Source organism: Colias philodice, chromosome 21, assembly GCF_061535455.1.
Source record: "Colias philodice isolate Cphi_HAF_F1 chromosome 21, ilColPhil1 Martin Lab GWU primary, whole genome shotgun sequence".
Classification (NCBI taxonomy): domain Eukaryota; kingdom Metazoa; phylum Arthropoda; class Insecta; order Lepidoptera; family Pieridae; genus Colias; species Colias philodice.
In genome coordinates this window covers 3,450,209-3,474,180 of record NC_143106.1, presented here as the reverse complement: position 1 = coordinate 3,474,180, position 23,972 = coordinate 3,450,209, and the positions used below count along the sequence as shown (strand labels likewise).

The following is a 23,972-nucleotide window of genomic DNA, read 5'->3' as shown; positions in this document are numbered from 1 at the left end:
ATACGTTTTTGTCTTGCGCAATTCGTCGTCGCGAAAATGGTCGAATAACTGTCATTTTTTGTTAGTTAAACAATTGAGTCCGCTCGTACGGAAGCGAAAAAATCGCAACGTAGCGATAGCGCCACTGATATATTCGACAGGTTACTTTTGTTACCTTTCAATCGGTTTTGTTTTTTGAGTCGATCAGTCGGATTCAATGTAGCAAGAACGCATTTGGCGTTTGGATGAACGCACAATGCGCAATTAGCTTTATTATAATTACTTACCGATATTGTGTTTTTGTTTATAATATGATTATAAATATGAGTACTGGGAGGAGCATCTTTTCCCAGCATTGTCAGGCGTTTAAATCGCATACCTATATAATAAATACGTGTGGTATAAAAACAGAAAACGTCAATGGTTTCTTCACATGTGGTGTAAGTAGAAATTTCACCATGAAAGTGGAATAAATCATGAAGGGTGTTCTGGGGTCATAATTTAATTTAAATTGATGTGTGTAATCAATTAAAAGCATTGATTAACAAAATAATATCTAGATATGAAATTTTGATCGTTAGATTATAAAATTGTATTATGGTACCTATACATATTATCTTATGAAAAGTTATGTTTTTGAAGATTTATCTACCTATCGATAATTTTACCGCGGTCGGTAAGATACACAATATCTAACTATCTACATACTATTTCATAACATAAAATTAAATACAAAGTTAAACAGCGACTAAAAATACTATCTACTCTCACACAATCTTTCTGTAAAAGGCATAATTTAAGTTGCATTTAAAAGCAAACGAAAATCATTTTTATGTTAATTTACAATTTACAATTTGTAGTTTTTAAATTTAGCCCTAAAGGAATCTTCTATGTGATGAACCCAGATAACATTCATCTTATATTGCCGGTCACAGATAATAAAAAGCAAATGGAATTTGCCTGTCGGAGGTGCAATAATAAAATCAGACATTCTAGAGCCCGCTTGTTTATCCTTAAATCAATTTTATCACGTCTTAAATAAACTTAACTTTCCCCTCGTCGGCTTCTGCAAGCATCTGTCTTCGTATTGTCTCAAGTGATTTGCGAGGATATCAAACCGGAGGAGGGAGACAGACTTATGTCCGTCCCCTGTGAGGGAGCGGGAGGAAACGTCGTCAATTGGACCCCAACAATTAATTATAATGGGGCATCGGCTATCGCTTGTTAGACGATTTTTTCAATTTTTATTCTCACGCGAATGTGGGATTCCTGAAATAACTTTTCACGCCGGTTTCAATCTGGACATCTGAGTTAGGTAGGTACGGTTACTGTATTCGTTTTATAGAGAATTTGAAATATTTTCTGTTTCTATTCAAACTTATGTTAATTGGTTCATATAATGATATGATTCGAGAGAAGAAACGAAATTTTCAAGGAAGACACTTATTTTACACAATATTTTGAATTCTTTCACATTTTGGTAAATATCAATTATCTACGTATTTTTAATTTACAATGCAGAATGTATAGTGTATAGTCGCCTATTAAAACTACTTTAAAAATAGTTTGTTTAATTACATATTTATCAATTTGTAAAATATAAGTTTCCTAGACATCGAGCCAACGTGACTCTTGTTTCAGAAGTGCCACAAAATACATAATAGTAGCTAGAAGTGCCTAAAGAAATTCCTCGTTCTCCAATCAGTATTGACTTTAGGTAATAGCTATTTCTCTTAATTGGATAAATATCTTAGGGCTTAAATTCATTTCAGGTGAGAACAGAAAATAGCAAGAGTTATAAGAATTTGCTTTTTTCATATAAGTACTTAACGTAAAACATTTTAGTTAAAACGATTCTACGATAAGTGACACATGTAGGTACGTACACAAGTACCAAATCATCACAAATTTAATTGGCTACATTGAGATCACGCTCTGTAAAGCACATAAAGATCATATCGCTCATTATACACCCAAAACCCGTTTCATCTGAATCACTGGCGATGCTGTTACCATCGTTATGACGCGCCACACTGCTATCAGAGATCTGCTCTTGCGCACCTCACCTCAGAACTAGTTTAGAATACTAATACTTAAGGGTGACCAGTTATACAGCCTCTATGGTATACTAAATCTCTCGAATAAAGGAATGAATGGACATTATCGCAAACTTAAGTATTATGATTATAGAATCAACTAGAAACTGGATGTGGTCTTGCAAGCTGAAGTATCTTGCTCGTAATGGTTTTGCGTTTTGTCATTTTGTTGAAGCTTTACAACCTTTCTGGATGAAGCCAGAAATAGTTGTGACTTACCTACCTTGTTGTATCTTATTAAGCTTTTCACCATGCATATTAATCTAGGAATATGTATCTATCTATGAAATATGGTAATTTGCTTATTTGAATATTTTCAGGATTAGCTTAGCATTAAGTAGGTATACGAAATAGTGTTTTTGAGTTTCAGTTCCATACTGAGCAGCACATTATATAGTAGTATAGATATATAAGATACTTATTTAATTTTCATTTTGGGTCTAGTGTACCTACTAGCTTCGTAAAATTTGTCACAACGTAAGTAACATGAACCCAAGTGTACACAAATCTGACCGAATGTTGCGAATCTCAACAGTTGCTTTAATCTATGACACGTGCAAGTTGGCCTCTCTAATAAAACACATTGTTACGTGTAAACTCATATTATCTAGAGACTGGTTACAGTTAAGTGGGCGAAACGCGAGGCGACAATCTGATATTGCAATTATGTATAGTACGTGACACCTTGCGACTCTGTGATGCTATCGGCGTTGGGAGTGATTCCAATTATGGCGTATAAAGCTTGTTAGACAAGGTAGAAAAAATGGCTTTATAGCCAATTCTCGTGTCACGCTGCTGATTACGGATGTGTTTTTGCGATTGCCTTCGCGTTTGAATACAGATGTTCATATTAGATAGATTCGCGATTCGTTCGTAAAGCAGCTGGCGTTTGAGTCTCAACCGTATTGTGTGTGATTTTAGGGTTATTATGTACCTAGTGTAACTGTCTACAGTTTCTTGTATTCGATGAGATCTCCTCTCTATTTGGTGGGTGATGTGAGCAAAAAGAAAACACGTCTTTTGTCAATAGATTTATCTATATATTTTAATGAATAGTTTTCAATACAGCTGTCACATAGTTACAGTCTCTCAACTTCTCAAAGCAACTCTTTTTTACATTCTGTAGAAAAATGGCAAATCAACAAACATGTGTTTGCATTTCAATTCACTTTTGATAAAATATGACAAAAACAAAATGTGTTACGTATATTATTTCGAGATTTACTTTTAATGGTCTTAAATTTAATGAATTCCATGGAAAATTATATTCATTTATAATTATATATTTTGTATTTTAACTACAAATTTATCAACTATATATTACAAAATTTTAACTTACAGTTAATTTTCATCAATCGTTTTTATATGGTGCGTCAGATTGTTCTTAGAAAACTCTTATAAACTTTTTAATTTTACGATTAATTTTAGATACTTCCATACAAAACGAAATAATGCCTCGTTATAATACTTTTTTATATTAAGATTTAATTAAATTATAAAATTATTAATTTCTCTCGACTCTTTTTGCAAGAAACAACCGAACGCACTCGTTCACAGCACAATTGATAAAACATATTTTCAAAATATGTCTAATAATAATAAACACGTAAATATACCTTATAAATTGTATTTACACAATAAAGCAATAATTATTTTTATACTTAGTGGGAATTAAATGAATCGATAAATCGACGAAAAGGCCTTATTTTGACATCTTTTAAATACCATCTGATTTAATAATAATCTATTTAAAATAAATCTTAATAAATAAGAAATAAATTGTTTATATTTTAATAACACTTAGTAAAATAAAAACAAATTATAATTGGTGTAAGTATTTGATAACGTGGTACTAAAATATATAAATGTTGCTGATGTCTCGCATAAAGTTCTTTTCATCGAAAATAATATCTCTATATCTATTGCAGTGGAAACTAATGTGATAGCTATCGTGTCCATACTACGTGTTCGAATAATGACGTCACGGCACACTCCGCTCCAGTAACAGTATATTTGACAACACAATTTACAATTAAAATGGCGGGAGAGCAAATGACAGTGACATGTAAAAAACTTTTTGAAAATGGAAATCATAGATTCAAAAATAAGACGGAAAATATGAATGCTAACAATACTAATGCTTTTTCGTATGACAGACTTAATAAGACTACCATGACTAAGCCTAGATGCATTTAAAAGTATAATAGCTGAATAACTCCCTTAGAATTTTGTGAAACGGAACCTAAATGAGGCGTTGTAAAATATACTGCTATCAATGAAGCCTGGAGCTTTATAACCATAGGAATGGGAAACTTTCATAGAAATTTTAAAATTTAAAATGAGTTTAATAAAATTTTCATAATTTTACAAAACGACATTGCAGGAAAACTCATGGTCATCGCTCACTATCCAGGTGACAAGCGAGTGCGGGTAACGCGTGACGATCAATCGACGAACATTACTGTTCTAAAGAAACGGCTAGGGCGAGCTTAACTATGTACATCATACGATCGACCCGAATAGAACTCGACAGAAAACAAAATAGGAACGATACAAAACGACATCCCGGCGGGATCTGATATAAATACACTCTATGTACACGTTCGCGGCTAGGTCGCGAGTCAGTCCTGCGTTTCGACGTCGAGGCCGTTGACCATGCGCTCGATGCTCTTGAGGTCGGAGGCGGGCGGCGTGCGGGGGCGGGCCGGGGGCGCGGCGGGCCCCGGCGGGCCGCTCGCCGGCGGGCCGCCGGGCGTGGCGGGCGCGGGCGCGTCGGGCGGCGGGTCGGCGGACGCGGCGCGCGCCGGCGGCGAGCCCCCGCGCGCGCGCGCCGGCGACGAGCTGAGGCTGCGCGCGCGCGGCGCCACCTGCTCGAACGCGGAGCCCAGCCCGGGCAGCGCGTACGGCGCGAAGCGGTGCGCCTTGCCCAGCGGCGCGGGCGCGGGCGGCGCGGGCGGCGGCGGCAGCGAGTACTGCTGCAGCAGCGGGTGCAGGTTGAACAGCAGCCCGGGCGGCATCTGGTGCGGCGGGAAGAACGGCGGCGGGTACAGCGACGGCGGGTACAGGTAGGGCAGCAGCGGCGGCTGCACGGGCGGGCCCAGCGACACGTCGGGCGCGGGCGAGGGCCGCGACGGGCCCGGCGGGGGGGAGTGCGCGCGGGTGCCGCCCGAGCACGACGAGTCGGAGCCCGCTTCGTCGGGACCGGAGTCTCCGCCGCCTCCGCTTGATGTGAACCAGGCTGTGGAATAAATAAATGTTAATGCTGTCTTTCAATTTAAAAGACAATGTAACGAGTTTTGCTAATTATTTTGTGTTACTTAAACATTTCTGACTAAAATATATTTTCAAAATTGTTCCCTGGTTACTGATAGAGTCAGATTTATTATTTCTTTTAGTTTCTATTCAGTTTTCGTTATATTCTACATATTAATATAATCATCTATGTCCTTCAAGTCCTAAACTCTCTTTTATCACCAAATAACAATACTTACAGTTGGTAGAATGCTGCGTAGTAGAAGGCGGCGGTGGGGGGCTGGATGGACCCCCAACGTCAAGCGGCCGCTCGTCGTCGTCGTCCCGCGCGTCCGACCGCGCCGTCAGCAGCGCTTGCCTGCGGTACACGGACAGACTGCTCGTGTTATCGTTATGTTATTTATTAAGTGATGTAGAAATGAACATGATATATGAGTATGAGGGTTAAAAGGTATAAAGGTAAATGGTAGGTAGATAAAGGTAAAAAGGTATATGGTATACAGTGTTAAGGTTAAGAAAAAAGGAGAAGTATAAGCACTAATTTTATATTAAGAAATAGGTAGGTATATAAATACTAGGTATAAGGTATGATGGTATACGTTATAAAGTAAGAAGCTATAGTCTTAAGAGTTAAAGCTTGGTTGATTTCTAGTTCTCTCTCTAGGATTATCAATATTTCAGTTAAATGCATCTATTAGTATGATACAGTCAGATAAGCTCTTTAATTAATATATCCTTCAATAGAAACTCTATAATGCGAATACTGGTTCCATTTCTATAATTATTAATTTTCTAATTTACTTTTTCAGATCACAGAAGACTCAATAATTTTGCCTCCATAAAATGCAGACCACGCAACCAAACCAGAAGCCGAACTTATAGCTCTTTTTGTCGGAGACCAAGACTGTTTTTTGTTGTAGTAGAAAAGTAAAATAATCTTCAAATAAAATTATATTTTTTACAAAGAATGTTTTTTTTTTATACATCAAACAATCGTTTTAGAAGACCCCCACTAATACTGCTAGCTTTAGATCAATAGTAGGTAATAATAGATACCGTTAAAGAGCTTGTGTGAGTGACACAAGAGGAAATGTAAACTTCCACAAAGAAAATACATTAAATTCTTGTGACAATATTGTTTCTACTTCTAAACAAATAAATAAAATAAATACAATAGGTTTGCATGTATTACTTGTAACTTTTCCAATAAGTGGTAGTAGGTTATTTATATTTATTTAGAACTAGCTTTCCGCCCGCTGCTTCGCCCGCGTTTTCAAAGAAAAACCCACATAGTTCTCGTTCCGGTGGTATTTCCGGGATAAAACCTATCCAATGTGTTAATCCAAGTTACCCTCTATATGTATGCTAAATTTCATTGTAATCTGTTCAGTAGTATTTGCGTGAAAGAGTAACAAACTTTCGCATTTATAATATCATAGTAGGAAATAGGATAGGATTAGGATACATTTCTCAAACTGATTTAATATTGGCCTTGATTTAAAACTTAAAAGTGTTCCTAGACTTGCGTTAAGGCAATATAAAATTGAATCTTTACATTTCCTTCTAACTCTAACACATTGCTAAATATATTTATGCAATAACTATTGCTTGTACAACTGTACAAACATAAGAAAATAAATTCATTGATTAAATAAAACTTTAATTGCCGTATACCTATAGAAAATGTGAAATTCATAATTACATACTTAGAAGTTTGTAAAATAAATGTAATTTGTTAAATTAAATTTTGACCAGACTACGCTTATTTCTTTACGTCCTGTCATTATCGAAGGTAAATTGGATTACGTTATAAATAAGAAATAATATCCTATAAAAAGTTGAATCATGTTGAACGTTAAACTTTAGCTTGCAATCTCGCATGTTATAATAAAGTTTTATCATTGCGACGACGTTTAGTAAATTAGTGCAGTTAAGATTCAGTTATCGTGTTTAGGGACGTCGTAAATATTGTCATTTTGAGTTATACTTTGTGGAGTGAATGAACCGTTGAAACTCACGGAATGAGATCAGAAATGTCATTTCAAATTCGAAGGTGGGCGCCAAATTTGTCTCGGGTAATTGATTGAAATTATTTTAGGTACTGTATGATGGCAGATGGTAGAGTCAAGGAATATAGCTGCGTATGAAATCATTAGTTTCTATATCGAAAAATTAGGAACTAAATCGGATTAACGACGAATATTGTACATTTTTGCATACATTGTTGCGGGTTTAAAAATGCCATCGTATCAAGGAGGGGTGTCAAGCGGTTGACATTTTGGTTAATGGCCCACCGCGACCCTCCAAAGGTTAATCATTTCCTAATGATAGTGAGGAAACCTACCTCGTCTGTCGCGCCCTTTCGTCTGTTTTTTGCTTATAGTGTCAAAAATACCGACTCGTTTAAAGGACACGCAGGGAATAGGTAATATATTTTGAGATAATTTTAACTTAATAAGGAATATTTGTTAAAAAAAAAATAATATAATGAGGTTTGTATCGGTAGAAAGCGTTCCGTAAAGAAGTTGTTGTTTACGCGAAATGAAAATAAACGTTAAAGTTATTTAAAATTATTTCTGCAATATTATCATCAGTTTGTATTCACAGTTAGTATTATATACGAGAACGCAAAGCTACGTACAGTCTCTTGTATGTACCTAGTCATTATATTTTTAGAAATTTTATAAAAGACACTAAGTAGGTACGTGACTTGCGCAAAACATTTAAATAGATAAAAAACAGAAGTTGAGAAAAGCCAAAACGTTCAAACAATTAAACCTGGCATTGAATTTAAAACTTATCCGTAGCGAGAAATCATCGCAAAACACTGTCAATTGTCTTAAAGTTTACCTTCTGTAAAAGTTTATTGTGCATTGTTTGTTCCCCAAACACCAAGCGCCTGATTACTGGGGTCTACTAAATTCATTTTATTAACTCATCTCATTGCCTGATAGAATTTAATTTAGCCACCCTTTGTGGTCAGGGCTGGTTTTGTTTCGTTTTAAACGGTGAATGTTTTTTACTTTGAAAATTCTTGAATTGAGAGAAAAGTTTTTAAGTTGAATTTGAATGCAAACTTTGCAATATGATAGGAAAAACAAATAGTTATTTGTTTTGTAATTAATAATTAAAAAATAATTTGGTTGAGAAAGGATAGACTTAGAATCTGATAACTAGCAGTCGAATCTAACTCTGAAATGTATGGAGAGTCACATTCGTAATTCTGATGTGTCTGCAAATTGTAATACGTTAAAACATTATGAAGTATGCAAGTAACATTTCAAAATGCATACCGTATTACAGTAACGTACTACTTTATACAATTGTTACTGTAGACATATATATAGTCTTCTAACTTTAAATGGGAATGTAAGTACCCAGAAGAATAGAAATTGGCACTTGAAAGTTGAGATATTATATGGAAAATTCTTATAAAATCTCGATTTCGCATTTAAATAGTGCGGTCATTTCATACGTTTTTCTTGACATATATCTTTAAACAATAATAATTTTATGCTTTTCCAAAATTTTTAATACGCAAGCATTATTGACATGTACATTTAGTGAAGTGTGGATCATAATAAAAATTATGAAATCGTTTTTATTACTGTTGATGGCAACCCTAACTTAAACTGTTGGCATTAGGGTGTTCACGTTACAATGTAAACCAGCGCGGGGTTGCCAGCTCCTAGCAATTTTACCGAATTTTTTATTCTCGAAGTGATGCAACCCTCGCCGCAATTTATCGAGCATATTTTTGATGATACATTTAACAATACTTGTTTTGATTTCTTTTAAATTTATGGACGATATTGTTAGGATCGTTATCGTTTGGATTTATTTCTGTAATTGTATAATGGTTTGGGTGAAAAGAGTTATAACATTGAAAAGAAATAGGCACAAAATGTTAGTCTAGAATTGGAATAAATTGTTTTTACTGCATCTTGCAGTTAAAGAGATTCTCTTATGGCTCTACGTAAATAATTTGATGAATCCTTAATCGTCATTTGATCAATGTACATATGGAATTAGAATAAAAGTTAAAAGTCTAAATTGATATTTAAACAGAAATCTCAGAAGAAATTATTTAAGAAATTAACAGCTATTATACCTAGATGTGTTATTTAAGCAGGAAAGTTATTAAGAAATCGAAATAACCTATCGAATTTGAAGCAATGCCATAAAGTGTATTGACTACAACACCGTCAAGTAAGAATGGCATAAAATAAAATCGCAATGAATTTACATTTCAGCCGGTCCCAGCTAACTGCTAAACCATAGAGTAAATAATACAAAGGGAACGTTGAGATATGCGGCATGTGTCCCGGCTTTTCACGTGGCGTTTATCAAAACGCTCACGTTTCCCGCGCTTCCGGCTCGACGGCCATTTTGAAAAGACGAGTTTCCGGTGTCCGGCCGTGTATGCCCTTTAATTTGGAAGCTGTGGCCCGACAATTCCGGTGTAAAATGTTGTGTAAGCGAATTAAAGATGCCTTCCTGAACGTTAAATAAATATGTGCCAACAAAGCCAAAGGATCCTAATGGGCCATTAGCTACCGTTATGTTTGCATTTTAGCACATTTATGCAGTTTAATTTTAAGTTTTAACAATAAACGTTATTAATATGTATAGGATACTTTAAGACTGTTAAACGACTGCGACAAATACACTAGATTGTAAGTGAGAAATAAAAGTTTGATACATGATCGTATTATGTTTGAATGAATCTCATTTAAAATTTGTGCCATCTCAGTACAGATGTAGCGAGTTCCTACCATTGGATTATTAGTACAAAACCAGATCTGTCAATTCGCCTCATCATCTTAATAATCTCACAGCTCACACTAATTGAGTTCTTGTTCGTTGAAATTCAAATAAGTAAGCGGAACCGCAAGCTCCCACTGCGGTGAGCTATCAAATTATGCGGTGAAAAAAGTCTAAAGCTGATTTTATCGCGGAAATCCAATTTTCTCCCTCGCACGCTAAAGACGTTGGAAAAAGCGCCAAGTCGAATGACTCCACCATTTTGAAAGTTACCCGCCATGTTTAAATCCCGAACATGAATAAGGAGGCGCCGGATTGGTTTAATTTGAATTTCGTCGTCGGTGTTAGCGGTGCGTTCAGAAACGTTCTTGCCCTAATTAATTTGAGGAGATTCACAGATAGCGGACTAATTTCGTTAGTTGTTAACTTTAGTTAAATTGTAGACGGCTGTGCCCTCATTAATCTTTGAATGTTTACCACCTACGGCTCACTTTATTGCCGCTCATTTGCAGCAATAATTCTAACGCTCGTTGTAAATGCGACGCAGGGACGTGATTTAATAAATGCTTATTTTTGTGAACAAACACGATATTAACTTACTAAAATGCTTGTAGTTAATTTCTAAAATTTGTTATTATTAAATATGAAAATTATGTTGAACATGCTATTATACAAAATATTACAATTATAATTAATATATTCGCAATACTTTTCTTTTTTTGGCTATAGGTAGGTAAACTGATTTGTAACCATCACAACTTTGGTTGATTACCCTTCAAAATTTAAAATACTCAGTTTAAAGGAATGAATGTACTTCAGAATGTCTCTATCAAGCTCTAGAAAATGTACCCAAATTACGAAACGAGACTTAATTTCTGCTTTTTGCTAGTTATTTTTTATAAACCTCTCGTTTAGTCGCATTTACGAATGTATCAAATTATACGAAGTCAAGTCTGTTATTTTAAAAAATAAATATTTATTAGAGAGAGAACTAGTAATGGGCCTTGGTTAAAATCACTTGATGTTAACTGCTAGTTTTTAAGGCTTGTACTGTCGCAGAGTAGTGAGGAACCGCTAATTATCTCGAAAAGCGATCTTCAATTAAACGTCAAGTGAGTTTCAACCGTGGCTTTTTAGTTTTTTATTAAATAATCGTATAGAACGCGGTATAAATACTTACTTCTTTTCTCTTTTCCCCGCGCCCGTGTCGCGGAAACCTTTTGCGAACGGGTTGTTGTCGATTTTCAGTTGCGTAATCTGTGAGAAAATAAAAGTTTCATTCCTCTTTATATTTCACTTATTTTGATATTACGAAAAGGTAAACTAAGTTATGATGGTGCCGGTTCATATTTGTAAAAGGTAAATGTTATTTGCAGGATGGTTTTGGACTTTTTTTTGTTTGTTTGATATTCATATCCAAAAGTTCTGAATACTTTTTTAAGGTTGGCAACTTATGGTGAATGCTTCGGGGTGCAATATTTGGAATACCATTAATTAACTTACACTATACACTCTATAGGTTTATTAAAGAAGCATATGCCACACTGAATAGAATTTAAATAATTTTGTCCTTATTGCTATGAATTAATGAATTTTTAATGTGTTCATTAAAAAATTCAATCCACGAAATTTTTACGTTACTTTTCAATATATCTACTGCCAAAGTTGATTTTCAATACGGGAAGCTTTAAATTCGAGTGTTGCAACACCAATAAAACACAAACTTAGTAATATTACGTACAATATTTTTAAGCTTGTCAACTACCTACGAGATATGAAAATTCTAAAATATGATACTGGCAAAGTGACGAAAAAAAATGCTTCTTAGTTAAAAAAATACACATGACGTAAAACATGTGCAGTGACGTCATACCTTCTCATTCTGGTAAGCGGTGACCGCGATGAACTCTGTCTCCTTGAAGACATACGTCCTGAAGGTGGAGTAGGGCAGCTTGAGGATGTCGTTCGCCCGGACCAGGTGGAACCGGGGCTGGTACTTGTGCATCGAGTTCAGGATCGTCTGCGTAACACACTTTAGACAGCTTAGGAACTTGATCGAGCGGTTTAGCGTTTGTGGTGATGTACATTGTAGGTACCTACATGGCTGTTGCTGTAGGGGGATTGGATTTGGTCGTATTTATAGGAAAGGGAAAATGTATGGTGTAATTTTTCTCAGGATATTATGGTGTGTTTTTGGACAAGTTGAGGAGAAATACAATATAATTTTTTACGTGATAGAAAATTAATAATATGGAGCACGGCCATTGGAACCTTGTACAAAATGTAAATTTTTGATGTACCTACCTAGTTAAAAATATAACTTTACCATCATTTCTATTATTCGACTTCTAACCAGTAACTTTTGATGTTATATATAATTACGAATAAATAATAAAGCATATCAAAAGTTCTGAAGTGTTTTTTTTAGTTCAATACTTCGTAAAACATTTTTTTAGTATAAAAGTTTCATGGATTGATTTCGCCAGTCTTTAGCATTAACAAAAGCAACCTTACAAAAACCCGATAAAAATCTTTCTATTATAAAACATTTAACGAAACATATTTGAAAGAAAAAAGTTAGATAAACACAGCTTACTCGTTTGCAAACTTTTGATTCACATAAACTCCGCTAGATGGCGCTATCGGTATGATTTGTATAGCAGACGTGAAATGTATGCAATTTGTGTAAAATATCACACAATTTCCTACATGGCATTAAAGTTCAAATTCGCTTAAATCACAAAACGAAACATAAGTCATTTGTTAAATTAGCTTTTAATGGAAGTTATGGGAAATTAGTCCTTTATTGCTTGCGCTAAGTATTGCAATGATTATCGCGTTTTACGATAACTATGCAGTGAATTAGATTTGTCCAATATCGGTTTAATTAGACTGTTACTTATTGAGTTATTGATGTTTGATTAATTTTCCAAATGCCGAATAGTTAAAATTGATAGTCCGACAGCCTTTTAATTTTACGACATTTTTGCAAAATTTATCATAAAATATTATCTACAATTAAAATTAAAAAATTACAAATTTCAATAAAATAAAATAAAATTAAACACATATAAACCTGTATATATATTATAATCACACTGTACCTACAACTTTAATCGGAAAACTTTACCCCTTAAAAAAGACAAAATAAAACTCTGAAAAAAGTATTGTAAATACTTAGTAATGTCAGGGTTAAATAAATTTGGTTTCCGTAATAACAGTGGTGACCCCGCCGCGGAGCAAATTACGGGGCATTACGCGTCCCCGCCGTAATAAGTAGCAATGATACTTGCATCATTTTAGTTTTTAATGCGGAAGCGACGAATTTTTCTTTCAGGGTTATGAATCAATAATGTTTAGGACAAGAAAAAGTGTAATAAAATGCAAGTAATTTACATTACTAACGTTTACAAGTTACTTATTTGTCATTTGTAAAACTTGTAAAACAATATTACAATATGACTCTACATTTGTGTTGATGCATTATTATTTAGTCCATAAGATATCTTTGTTTGTTATTATTAATGCTCTCTATCACTGGAAAACATATTTTGTCTTTTAGAATATTATATGCTCTATATTCTAGAGTTGTAGAGCACATGGGTATTGCATAGAGTTTCTATGCGCTTAATTCGTCTCTACCTTTTCTTTATAAATATGTAGAGTCTAGAGCGGCTGCGTTCTCAAGAATATTATGTATTCAATCATTTACATGGCTCCTAATGAAGACAGGTAAGTCACACATGCACATTGTAATTCTGCTAAGGAATAATCTAGATAAGTGCATCCATTGTGGTTGCCGGTACAATATCTATTTGTATGCAAAACCGTGGTTAAGATTCCTAGGCGCAACCTTAAGTGATATGTGCTTTGTAAATCAATTTTCAAGGTTTTAATCTGTTTGGACTCTATATAGAGTAGGTATGTATGCAGAGTGGTTTATGGTCTCTATGTGTTAATTTTTGTAAAGCCAAATGAAGAGATGCCTTAAACAGTTCATTTTTGTTTGGAATTTAAATAAGACACAATAAAATATTACTTCTCTAAGGATTTCCATTTTACGATATTTTAACTTTATTCATATTATAAGTAAGTATCTACTATTTAATATAACGAACATAATATTATTATATTGTAACAAAATATTCAACGAAATATTTAAATTATTCCAGGTGTAAACGAATTGTCGAAATTATTTGTGTAAATATTATGCAGTAATATTTTCTAATACGTAAATATTTGTGTTTGTATGAAAAATTATTAGTCTAATTGATTTTTTCTCTTATTTATGTTTATATAACCACTTAGCCGTCTGTACAAATATAATAAAAAAGTTAGCAGGTGTGCAGATTTACCTGCATTTAAGGGCCTTTATTACGGCTTATAAAATTCGTATCTCAGATCTTACCAGCTATTAGTTATTCTTTATTTTATATCTATACCTATAGGTAGATATATCTAACATTTTTATTGTATTTTTTTATCCTAATATTACTAACCATTTGTAACCTCAAATATTGAGTCAGTTAATTTAATAGCAAAAAAAAATTAAAGTAATATTACATAAGTAAATACAAATAACTAACATACTTATAGTTATATCAAAATCATTCAATTTCTATCAAGAATATAATGTTAATTCTCGATTATAAAATGCATTTAGAAATAAATTTCTTCATAAAGATAAACTATAAAATAGATTCTTTAAATTGATAAAAAGAAGTTAATTTATTTATTCCTAACCTCGTACTTAGTAATTAGGAAGGAACTGATTGTTGTCCACATTAAAAGCAATTAAAACTAATTTGATGAAATCTGAACGTGCGGGCGCGTTACTATTTAACCACTTAACGTCAATTAATTCATAGCTGCAGGAAATCTCGTAAAAAATTGTTAAGAAATGATTATTCTATACAGGGTGTCCCAAAAAGTAGTGATGAACGGAAGCTGGGAGGTAGTAGTAGAGTAGGATCACCAATAAATCATATTATGTTACTGGAAAATTGCATTAAGTTCAAATAAAAAATTAGGGTTGTCATCATCGTTTCAACCAAAACATTCTGCTACTTAACTAGACTCCCAAGGTTCTAAATTTCCACTGGTAGTATAAATTATGTTTAAATAAATTTTTTAGCAGAGCAGTAAATAAAACAATTAAAGTCAAAATAATCAATATTTATTGTTTAAAATTATTACCACTGAACAATCAGCGCTGGTTTAAAATAGCTGGCTTATGGCTAGCAGAATAGTAGATAAAACACTTAATTAAAGTTAAAATAATCAATATTTATTCTTAAAAATAATAACCACTGAATAATCAGCTTGTCGCGCCAATTTGTCTCAGCCCCTTTGATCATTTTTTCATTAAAATTATAAATTGATGTATTAAATTGGTAACGAATACTATTAATTTATTATCTGCACGAAATAGAATGTTACTACTGTATTGGTGACAAATATCAAATAAAAAGGGGTCGCAGTCAGGGATCGATAATCGATTTATTTGGTGACAGATCTACCATTCTGAGCAAAGAGCTATTATTTAAGTAACAAAACTGTTATTATAAGAACGAGAATGTTACTACTGTATTGGTGACAAAATATCAAATAAAAAGGAGTCGCAGTCAGCTGGATCGATAATCGATTTATTTGGTGACAGATCTACCATTCTGAGCACAGAGCTATTATTTAAGTAACAAAACTGTTATTATAAGAACGAAGTTTATATTCATGTAATGCAATATAATATTATTGGTTATCGATCTCTTATTTTACACATATATTAACATTAATTTGATAATTCATACCTGGGAACAATTTTTGTTTATCTGAGAACGAAAATATTTCGTGGTGATAGATCTATTTATTAGGTGATACAACTTAATGACAAATATAAATTTTGGTGATAGAAAATATAGTTCCCATAATTTATTATGTTTTAGACAAAGCAGGCGAAGCCGCGGGCGGAAAGCTAGTTTTCTTATATAACTTCAAGCTTTCTATAACCACAGTGTATCTTTAGTACAGTAACAAATACGTAAGAATTAATTACAGAAGCATGAGTGAGATTAATGGTTTGCACTCTAATTATCAATATTAATGATTTAATCACGCGTTAAGATGGTGTAAACTGTAAGCTATAATCCGGTAAGAGGAAAAACGTTTGAGTTTAATGAAGCGAAATGTGAAATGTTATTTAAAATACACTGAGATATTTAAATGATTCGCAGTAAATTGTAATAAATTTGTATATTTTGACTGACTAAATTTTGTAGTAATTTATCTATTTATTTATTTTTAATTAATGATAATAAAGGGGAATGTTTATTTGACACCTTTTCACTGGTCGTTTTTATTTTTCTGTGTATGCCCGGCTAGTAAGGCACTAATTTATACCTATATCTTCACTTTAGCGTATGGATTTTCTATTGTAGATTTCACAGTGAAAAAATTTTTTTAACTCAACACAAAATAAATGATCATCAAAAACAAAAAGCGTGACTGTACCATAAAACACAAAAATCATCAACAAGTTAAAAAAATAGTTTAAAAACGAATAAGTTACTTACAATATGACTGAATAACGTTATAAAACATAAGAATTGATCTAACGAAGCGGCTAGACGGGGCCATTTGATAGACGATAACACGGGAAATTATAATACGAGTGTGCGTTCCTCTTAATTACAGACCTTTTATCTGCCGTCCAATTTCTTTATTTTACGGCTGGACATCGTATTAATATGTTAATCGGGATGCACGGTGGTCTGTCGATGGTTTTTATTTATCAGTTCGAATGTACGATAGAGTTTGTTGTATTTAATCGAGGAGGGCGTGAGGTACAATCGTGTATTGATATATTGTTATGCGTAATTGTTTTCAATGCAACTTTCTTTTTAATATTTCTTTTGAATGTGAATACGACTTTATTTGTCTCTTATTAATAACTGTGTTCTTACGCATGCTGGTTTTGATGTGAAATATTTTGTCATAAAATATTTTTTCATCGTAAAACTGTTTTCTTAGGCGTGTTACCATATATTTATACGCAAATTTATACCTACCCATAATATAAAATACCTAAATCTAATCGCACGATAAATTTTAGTTTGTGCACCTCCCAGTTTGTGAACTACTAAAATGGCCTCTTTATGTTGAGAGCCCTGCGTCAGGGTCTGCTTTCGCCTTCAAAGGGCTAGGTACTTGCCCTCTTTTTAATGTAGGGATTTAGCAAGTAGCAACACACTTGTGTCATTTCATAATTCTTTTTAAATTTCAATCATTTGGTCAAAAAAATCATTTGGTTGTGACTGCGTTTTCAAATTTTGTTTCCATTATTTCACCTTATTATTTAAAAAAAACAAACAAATTCAAACAAAAAATACAGAAAAAGGAAGAGAATAACATATTTAAAAAAATGCAATATTTTAATTTGTTAAAGCATCGATATTTCGATGGTTAAAAGGCACTTCACTAGCAGTTAATTTCCACAGTTAAGAGATGGCGCCACATTCCATTGTTCGTTTCGTCACGGTCACAGATATTAGTTTAATTGGTAAATGTTGCGTGTGAATAGAGACATTAGGCATTTATCGTACAATTCGCCGCGTGAAAATAATTATCGATTCGTGACGTTGCATAAAATATTCTCGATTGGAGCTTGTCACGTGTAAATAATTGAGCATCGAATGAAGTTTCTATTCATGATAATGTACTATAAAAATTTATTTAATAATATTCGATATTTAAAGAATTCCACTCGTTTTAAATTGCATTGATTACCTACGTTAATGCTGCGTAGTTTGCGCTATTCACCTCTAGATGGCGTTGAGTGCATCTCAATCAATCAACTTCAAATTGAATATACGTTATGGCCGCATAACGCGTTTTTCTCATAATAAATGCCTTTATTATATTGAAATATATTTTAAAATATTTAATGAGATATCATACGCTTGAGCATCCTCGAGCCTCGTTTCATCGTGCTTTTACAGGCTCTTGGCAGTGTATTAAAGAAAAAATACGTGACTTTAATACTTATACACGATATAATTAATCGTATATCGCTCATTCGATTGCCGTTGCGTTCCTATGCATCGCCGGGCGTCGCCCCATACATTCGCGCCAAATGGCTAATTCGCGCGGCAAACATACGCGCCATAAGTCATATCAACTAACCAATACATGCGGAGTCAACGGAACTATACGTGTCTCGCTCTAACGAACTAGAGAAAGCCGCCGCGACTGTTTGTTTTTCCTTTTACTTCCTTTGAAATCTTATTTTGAATTTTATTCCTATAGGGGCGTGGATGCGGCGATGTTGCATATTATGTCGCTCGTTCTCTCCCGCGGAGGCTGCAGCTGTCCTTTTCTCGCTTTTTGTGATTTTAATTCGCGGAACGGCATCGGAACGTGATTCGATTCTAAAGAATTTTTTTATTGCATATATTGAGAATTCGATGAAGGTAAGACGCGCAGATTCGGCAAGTCTTGGGCGCTTAGACTGCATGCGATCTTTATTGGAATTGTTCAAATAAATGGGTCATAAACAGCTGATTGATTCAATGGTCTTAAGTCTGAGATGATGAATTATTAATTTTAAATACAGCTTCAAGTTCACATTCAAGGTAACTGAAATTATAATTAGGTAACGATTCTTTTTATAAGTGTGCAATCTTGAACTTGAACCTGCCTATATTTTTTTTTAATATTGAATTTGAAAAATAGCAATATTAAAACAACTCTATCATCCTAATGTAAATTGTAAACCGAAAAAATGATACCATTTTCATATTAAATTCAGAAAAATATTCATTTTCAAGCTGCATTGCGGCAGGCACCATGAGCATGGAAGTTTCATACCTATGCCTGCTTAAAATAAGGATACGTAAAGTAAATTGTGTTATAAATTTAGACGCAAACCTAATTCAAGAATAAAATAAATGTAATTTACAACCGTGGCCTGAATATAGTTTAGGAAAAATCGTTTTGAATAGGTAGGTATAAAGTTTCAGAGAAACCTCTAAAGAATTTTGTAGAATTCCGAAAATATGCCAACTTTCTAGTTAGGAATATTCAGGTTCTACATATTCATTTTTTACTATTTTTATTTCTGTGCGACGCAGGTAACGAAAACTTAATTACGCTACTACAAAATAACATCAGCAATATTGATTTGCTGAACACTTAGCTATAGATAAAATTGCAAACAAAATTAAAAACACAATCATGGTCGTTGATATGATTCATCGATCTACAACGTTGAAGTGACGCGCGTGATCTTAAACACTCCAATTGCAAGATAAAAGCTTCCCATATATATTTACCACAAGAACAATAAAAACTGAAAAGGTTTTAAACCAGATTACGAGTCATAGGAGCCGCCGACACAATATTTGTGTTGGCTGTCGACACGCAAACCGCCTTAGCAGTGTCAACAAAAGGGTACCATAATGTGCTTTTTAGTACAAAAAGCTTGGACAAATATTGGGAATCATTGCCTATACGATGCGGGGTTATCTGCTTCCGTTGTTCCATAATTGGTAGCTTTGATTTCACAGTGGGATATATTTGGTCAAGTGTACGTAATAGCCGTGGATTGGAAATTGATGAGGTCGCTTCTGATGAGTTTTTAGGACGATTGCTTTGAACATGGAACCTAGGTATATGTGTGTATAAAAAAGATATAGAAAATAGGTGTTATTTGTATAAAATCTCTCTCTATCTCTCTATTTTGGAGTTGTAAGTCCTTGTCACAGGTATTTCCATTTCCGATTCTGTATATTATGCTTTAGATAAAGTTTGAATATAGCTCTGACTTTGAACTGCTCATTTAAATTGTTCTACAGGGTTAAAGTTTATTCCTGGAACTCCCTGTCCCCTTATTTAATTTAAATCATTACATTATTCCGTGGTCTATAGATTGACAAACAAGGCTATTTTTAAAACTGTTTGTAGATAAACAAAAAAAAAATATTGTAAATTCAACTCTATTGATGAAGTAAATAAAGGCTAAGTCAATTAAAATATTTGCAAGTACATTAAAAAAAACTATCGTATAAAATATTTTAATAGTTATTAGAAGACAGAATAGTTATTAGCAGACATAAAACCAATTAGGCTTGTTACAGTAAAATTACAACCATAAAAGCAATAGCCTGTGATAAAAAATATATAAATGCCTAGTAATATTAATCATTCCGAAACAAATTGAATGAGATTTACCATTAGGCTGTATTCACAAACGATTTTAAATATCTTATTCTATTTTTATTAACTCCCCTTTACTTGGACAAGGCCTTTCTTTCCTAGTTATAAACGTCATAACTGAGAATAATTTTATTTAGCTTAGTTCTCATTTCTCAAGTATTCTAAATTAAAGAGTCCATCTATTCTATTTCCTCTTATGACGTAAAAGGTCTATACGCATACATAAAATAAGCAATACCGTAACTACCGTATTGCCAGTTCCATAAAAATACTTTTTCTTGTTGCCAGTTCTATAAAACTATTTTTTCCAGAGGTCCCTAATAGTTAAAGCTTAGTACCAAAGACATCTAGATATTTCTAGCTACCCTACTTCACCTAGGTACTAAAGACTAAAGCCCACTAGTCTGAGCTCAGCTTAAAATCGCGGGAGCAAATCCATTAGCGATTAACGAGCTATCGGCGGGCAGTAAATTAAAATAAATATTTGCTTGCAGCGCCTGCGCACAAAGGACGCCGCTTTCAAGTGCGCCGACACAGGTGCCGCGTACTCTCTGTTGGCTTTGGATCGAGTTACGTCTGTATTCGAAGGACCACTTGTCTATGGGTATAGACTATAGAGATGGAGATTACTGGAGCGAAGATTCAATTGTTAGAGAATTGGCAGACAGTTTTATAATAAAGGAATAATAATGTGTCAAGAGATATTACTGTAGAGTTGAATATAAGAATACCTACTGAAGAAAATTAAAGAATTGATGACAATTTGGTAGATCGATGTGCATTGTGCATGTATAGTATTCGAAGGGCCACCAGTCTATGGGTAGACAATAGAGATTTAGATTCAACTGGAGCGTTGAAGATTCAATTGTTAGAGGAAAATTTGCGACCGAATTCCAAGAAAAAATAAAAGTTGTCTATTTCGTGATGTATCTAATTATTTATAAATTAGTGGAGCGTTGAACGAACAAAATTAAGTAGGTAGAAATATTGTGTCTACAAAGGGAAAGGACCAATAGTTATCTAAAGATTTAACTTAACGTTAAAGCTTCTTTCTGCTTTGGTAATCTAAACTCTGTATAACTAATGTCGATACGATTATTTTAATAGATACCTAACAAAAAAGTAAGTTCATTATAATAATATTACAATGTTCTCATTACATGAGTGTAAAGGTTTAATACTTCTGTGATCTTCTTAGGCTTGGAATGTAGGTATATATAGATGCTAAGACGATCTTTGTGGTAGACCTTAAACCTTTTTGAAGGTTATTTCATATAAGCTACTTGTATAAAAATCCTTTTGTACCTTTCACTATGAATTTAATAACCCTTTGTATTTAAATTTTAGAAACTATCTAAGAGAAAACATCAGATCAAAAGAAAATTGATATTTTTTTGTTTCTGTTCTGTGTATTAGATTAAATATTTATATTTTTTAACATGGTGGCAAATAAAACGCTTTCGATTTCTATCTCTAAAATAATAAATATCCCATTAGGTACTACAAAAACGTTACATACATTGTATGGGTTATTTATAAGCAGAAGCTACTGTGGAATATTTAGCTCAAATAGATATATTAATTGATTCATACATATTTAACACGAAGCAACACTTATCGTTGACTAGATATGTAAATTCCAACCACGAACAAATTACCTTTTTGCTGCTTTTTCATATTTAAATCAATATCTTTTTCCTACAAACAAACCAAATAACACTTGAACAAATTCACTTAAAACCAACATTCTCGAAACAATTTTTCACACTAAATGATGCAAACAAAGATTCGGAATGAAAAAGCGCGATGAAATATGATCGTGTCGGCCATTTAAAGGCATAAGTGTTAATGTTTGCTGAGCAAATACTGCTGCCTTGATCGTCGAATGTTTTGGATGCAGTTTAGAGGAAATATTGCAGTATTGCTGTTTTAATCTGGTGTTTTCTGTTCTGTTTCCATTGGGAAAACGATGGATGATTTGTCTGCAGAGCTTCTTCTCGAACTTTAAGTTATTGTTTTTTAATTCTTAAAACTAAAACTAAATCGTTGTTTAGTTCTATTAAATATTTAAATAATGCCCTTTTGTTCAATTATGATTCAGGCTTTGCATTATTAAAAAAAGATCACTCAGGTGATTAAATTATGCAAATTATTGATGTAGTAGAGTTTAGATAACAACGATTTTTTAATGCGAACACTAAGCACTAGTATTTTTAAAACTACCACTCACCAATATTTTTAGAATTAGATACACCACATAGTTTAGCATTCATTTTTTCACCACCAAAAATAAAAATATCTTATATAAAATATTTCAAATCGAAATTCTCCCTATAAAGCTGCGCCCGACCACCGACAGGTGGCGTTACCCGTATAATTTTATACCAATACCGGTATATACCGGTATGAGGTGATTTCAACATGTCTGTGGGTGATTTCCATTCAAACCACACCATACTTGTCAATCATCTGATAGCTGCTTTTGACGCGCTTTATATACATTCTACTTTGTATTTATCGTCTCGATTCTATTATGGTGTTTTCTTGTTTGATTTTATAGAATGGATATCTATGTGTAGATAGGTCTTTATGACGGGTTTAAAAATAGGATTAATGATATATTTACTATAGTAACTTAGTATTTGAAAGCAGATTAGCTGTTATTAATTACATTCAATTGGAATCAAATGTTATAATTGACCTAAGTATATTGGGCATATATTGGTTTTGACGATCATTTTGGCAGCTAATACCTATGTGTCTCTATTTCCCTTATAAGCCTATAGATTTAAAATAAAGTAAAACAGTCGAACATCAATCTTAGTACATCGAACAGCACATCAAATGAAGTATGAAAAAACATTTAGAATCGTTCAACATTATTTTTGTTATTATTTATAGTGAATATCACGTTCCCCGCTACTACAAAAACTATCAAAGACGCAATAGCACAAAAGTTTTCACTCGACATTTAGCGCTAAAAGATCTGCGCTTGATTATTGTTAAAAGGCTTTTGATCTTTGGAACATCGAAAGTACTACAGTCTACATGGTAAAGTCACTTCATAACAACACTTCAAAAGTAGTCCGTTATAAAACGCTTTTAGAGAGAAAAACGATAATTGCAACGTGAGAAAGATACACACAGTTTCCACAAAGGTTCCGTATGAAACGCTCTCTACGCGTCTAATTCCATTAGTATTAAAACACATTAAAATGTGGAGCAGAATTTCATAAAGACAGTGGCGCCGCCACCCGCAATTAGAAGAAACATCAAAACTATACCCGACCACAATAAAAGGCCTTTTCCATCCAACGGATAGTTTCAACGCACGGTTCTTTTGATTTTCGCCTCTTAATGTACCGGTGATTTTATACTTGAGTGATGATGCTCTCAACGATCCGTTAAAAGGGTTTTTATAGTTTTATACCTTTATTCAGCGCAGAAGTGGCGAGGCGGTTTTGTTTGTGAGTAAATCTCTATTAATTCGATGGCAGTCGGATAATTGTATCCGGATTTATAATGCATCTTGTAAGTCGGAAAACTTAATAATCGCGACGTGTCCCCTTCACGGCGCGGGCCTTTAAAGTTGAGAGCGAAGAGTCTCTGCCATCAAGAGGCTGACTGCTACACTTTCATACAAATATCTTGCTAAATGCATTCGATGTTAGG

At 33.6% G+C, this 23,972-nt stretch overlaps 1 protein-coding gene across 7 annotated transcripts in view; it reads right to left on the bottom strand.

Moving 5' to 3' along the window:
* Positions 1 to 3,093: 3,093 nt before the first annotated feature.
* The window catches only part of LOC149478768 (T-box transcription factor TBX2-like), a 97,688-nt gene continuing 76,809 nt past the window's right edge, over positions 3,094 to 23,972 (bottom strand). For 3 of the 7 annotated variants that reach the window (XM_089708362.1, XM_089708361.1, XM_089708365.1), the window contains 4 exons: positions 11,965 to 12,123; positions 11,272 to 11,348; positions 5,567 to 5,703; positions 3,094 to 5,313 (listed from right to left, as the gene is read on the bottom strand). In XM_089708362.1, the coding sequence (XP_089564488.1) occupies positions 4,697 to 5,313; positions 5,567 to 5,703; positions 11,272 to 11,348; positions 11,965 to 12,123 (990 nt within the window). In that variant the 3' untranslated portion in view covers positions 3,094 to 4,696. The remainder of the gene's footprint in view (positions 5,314 to 5,566; positions 5,704 to 11,271; positions 11,349 to 11,964; positions 12,124 to 23,972) is intronic. The other 4 variants (XM_089708367.1, XM_089708363.1, XM_089708366.1 and 1 more) reach the window with 2 other exon arrangements.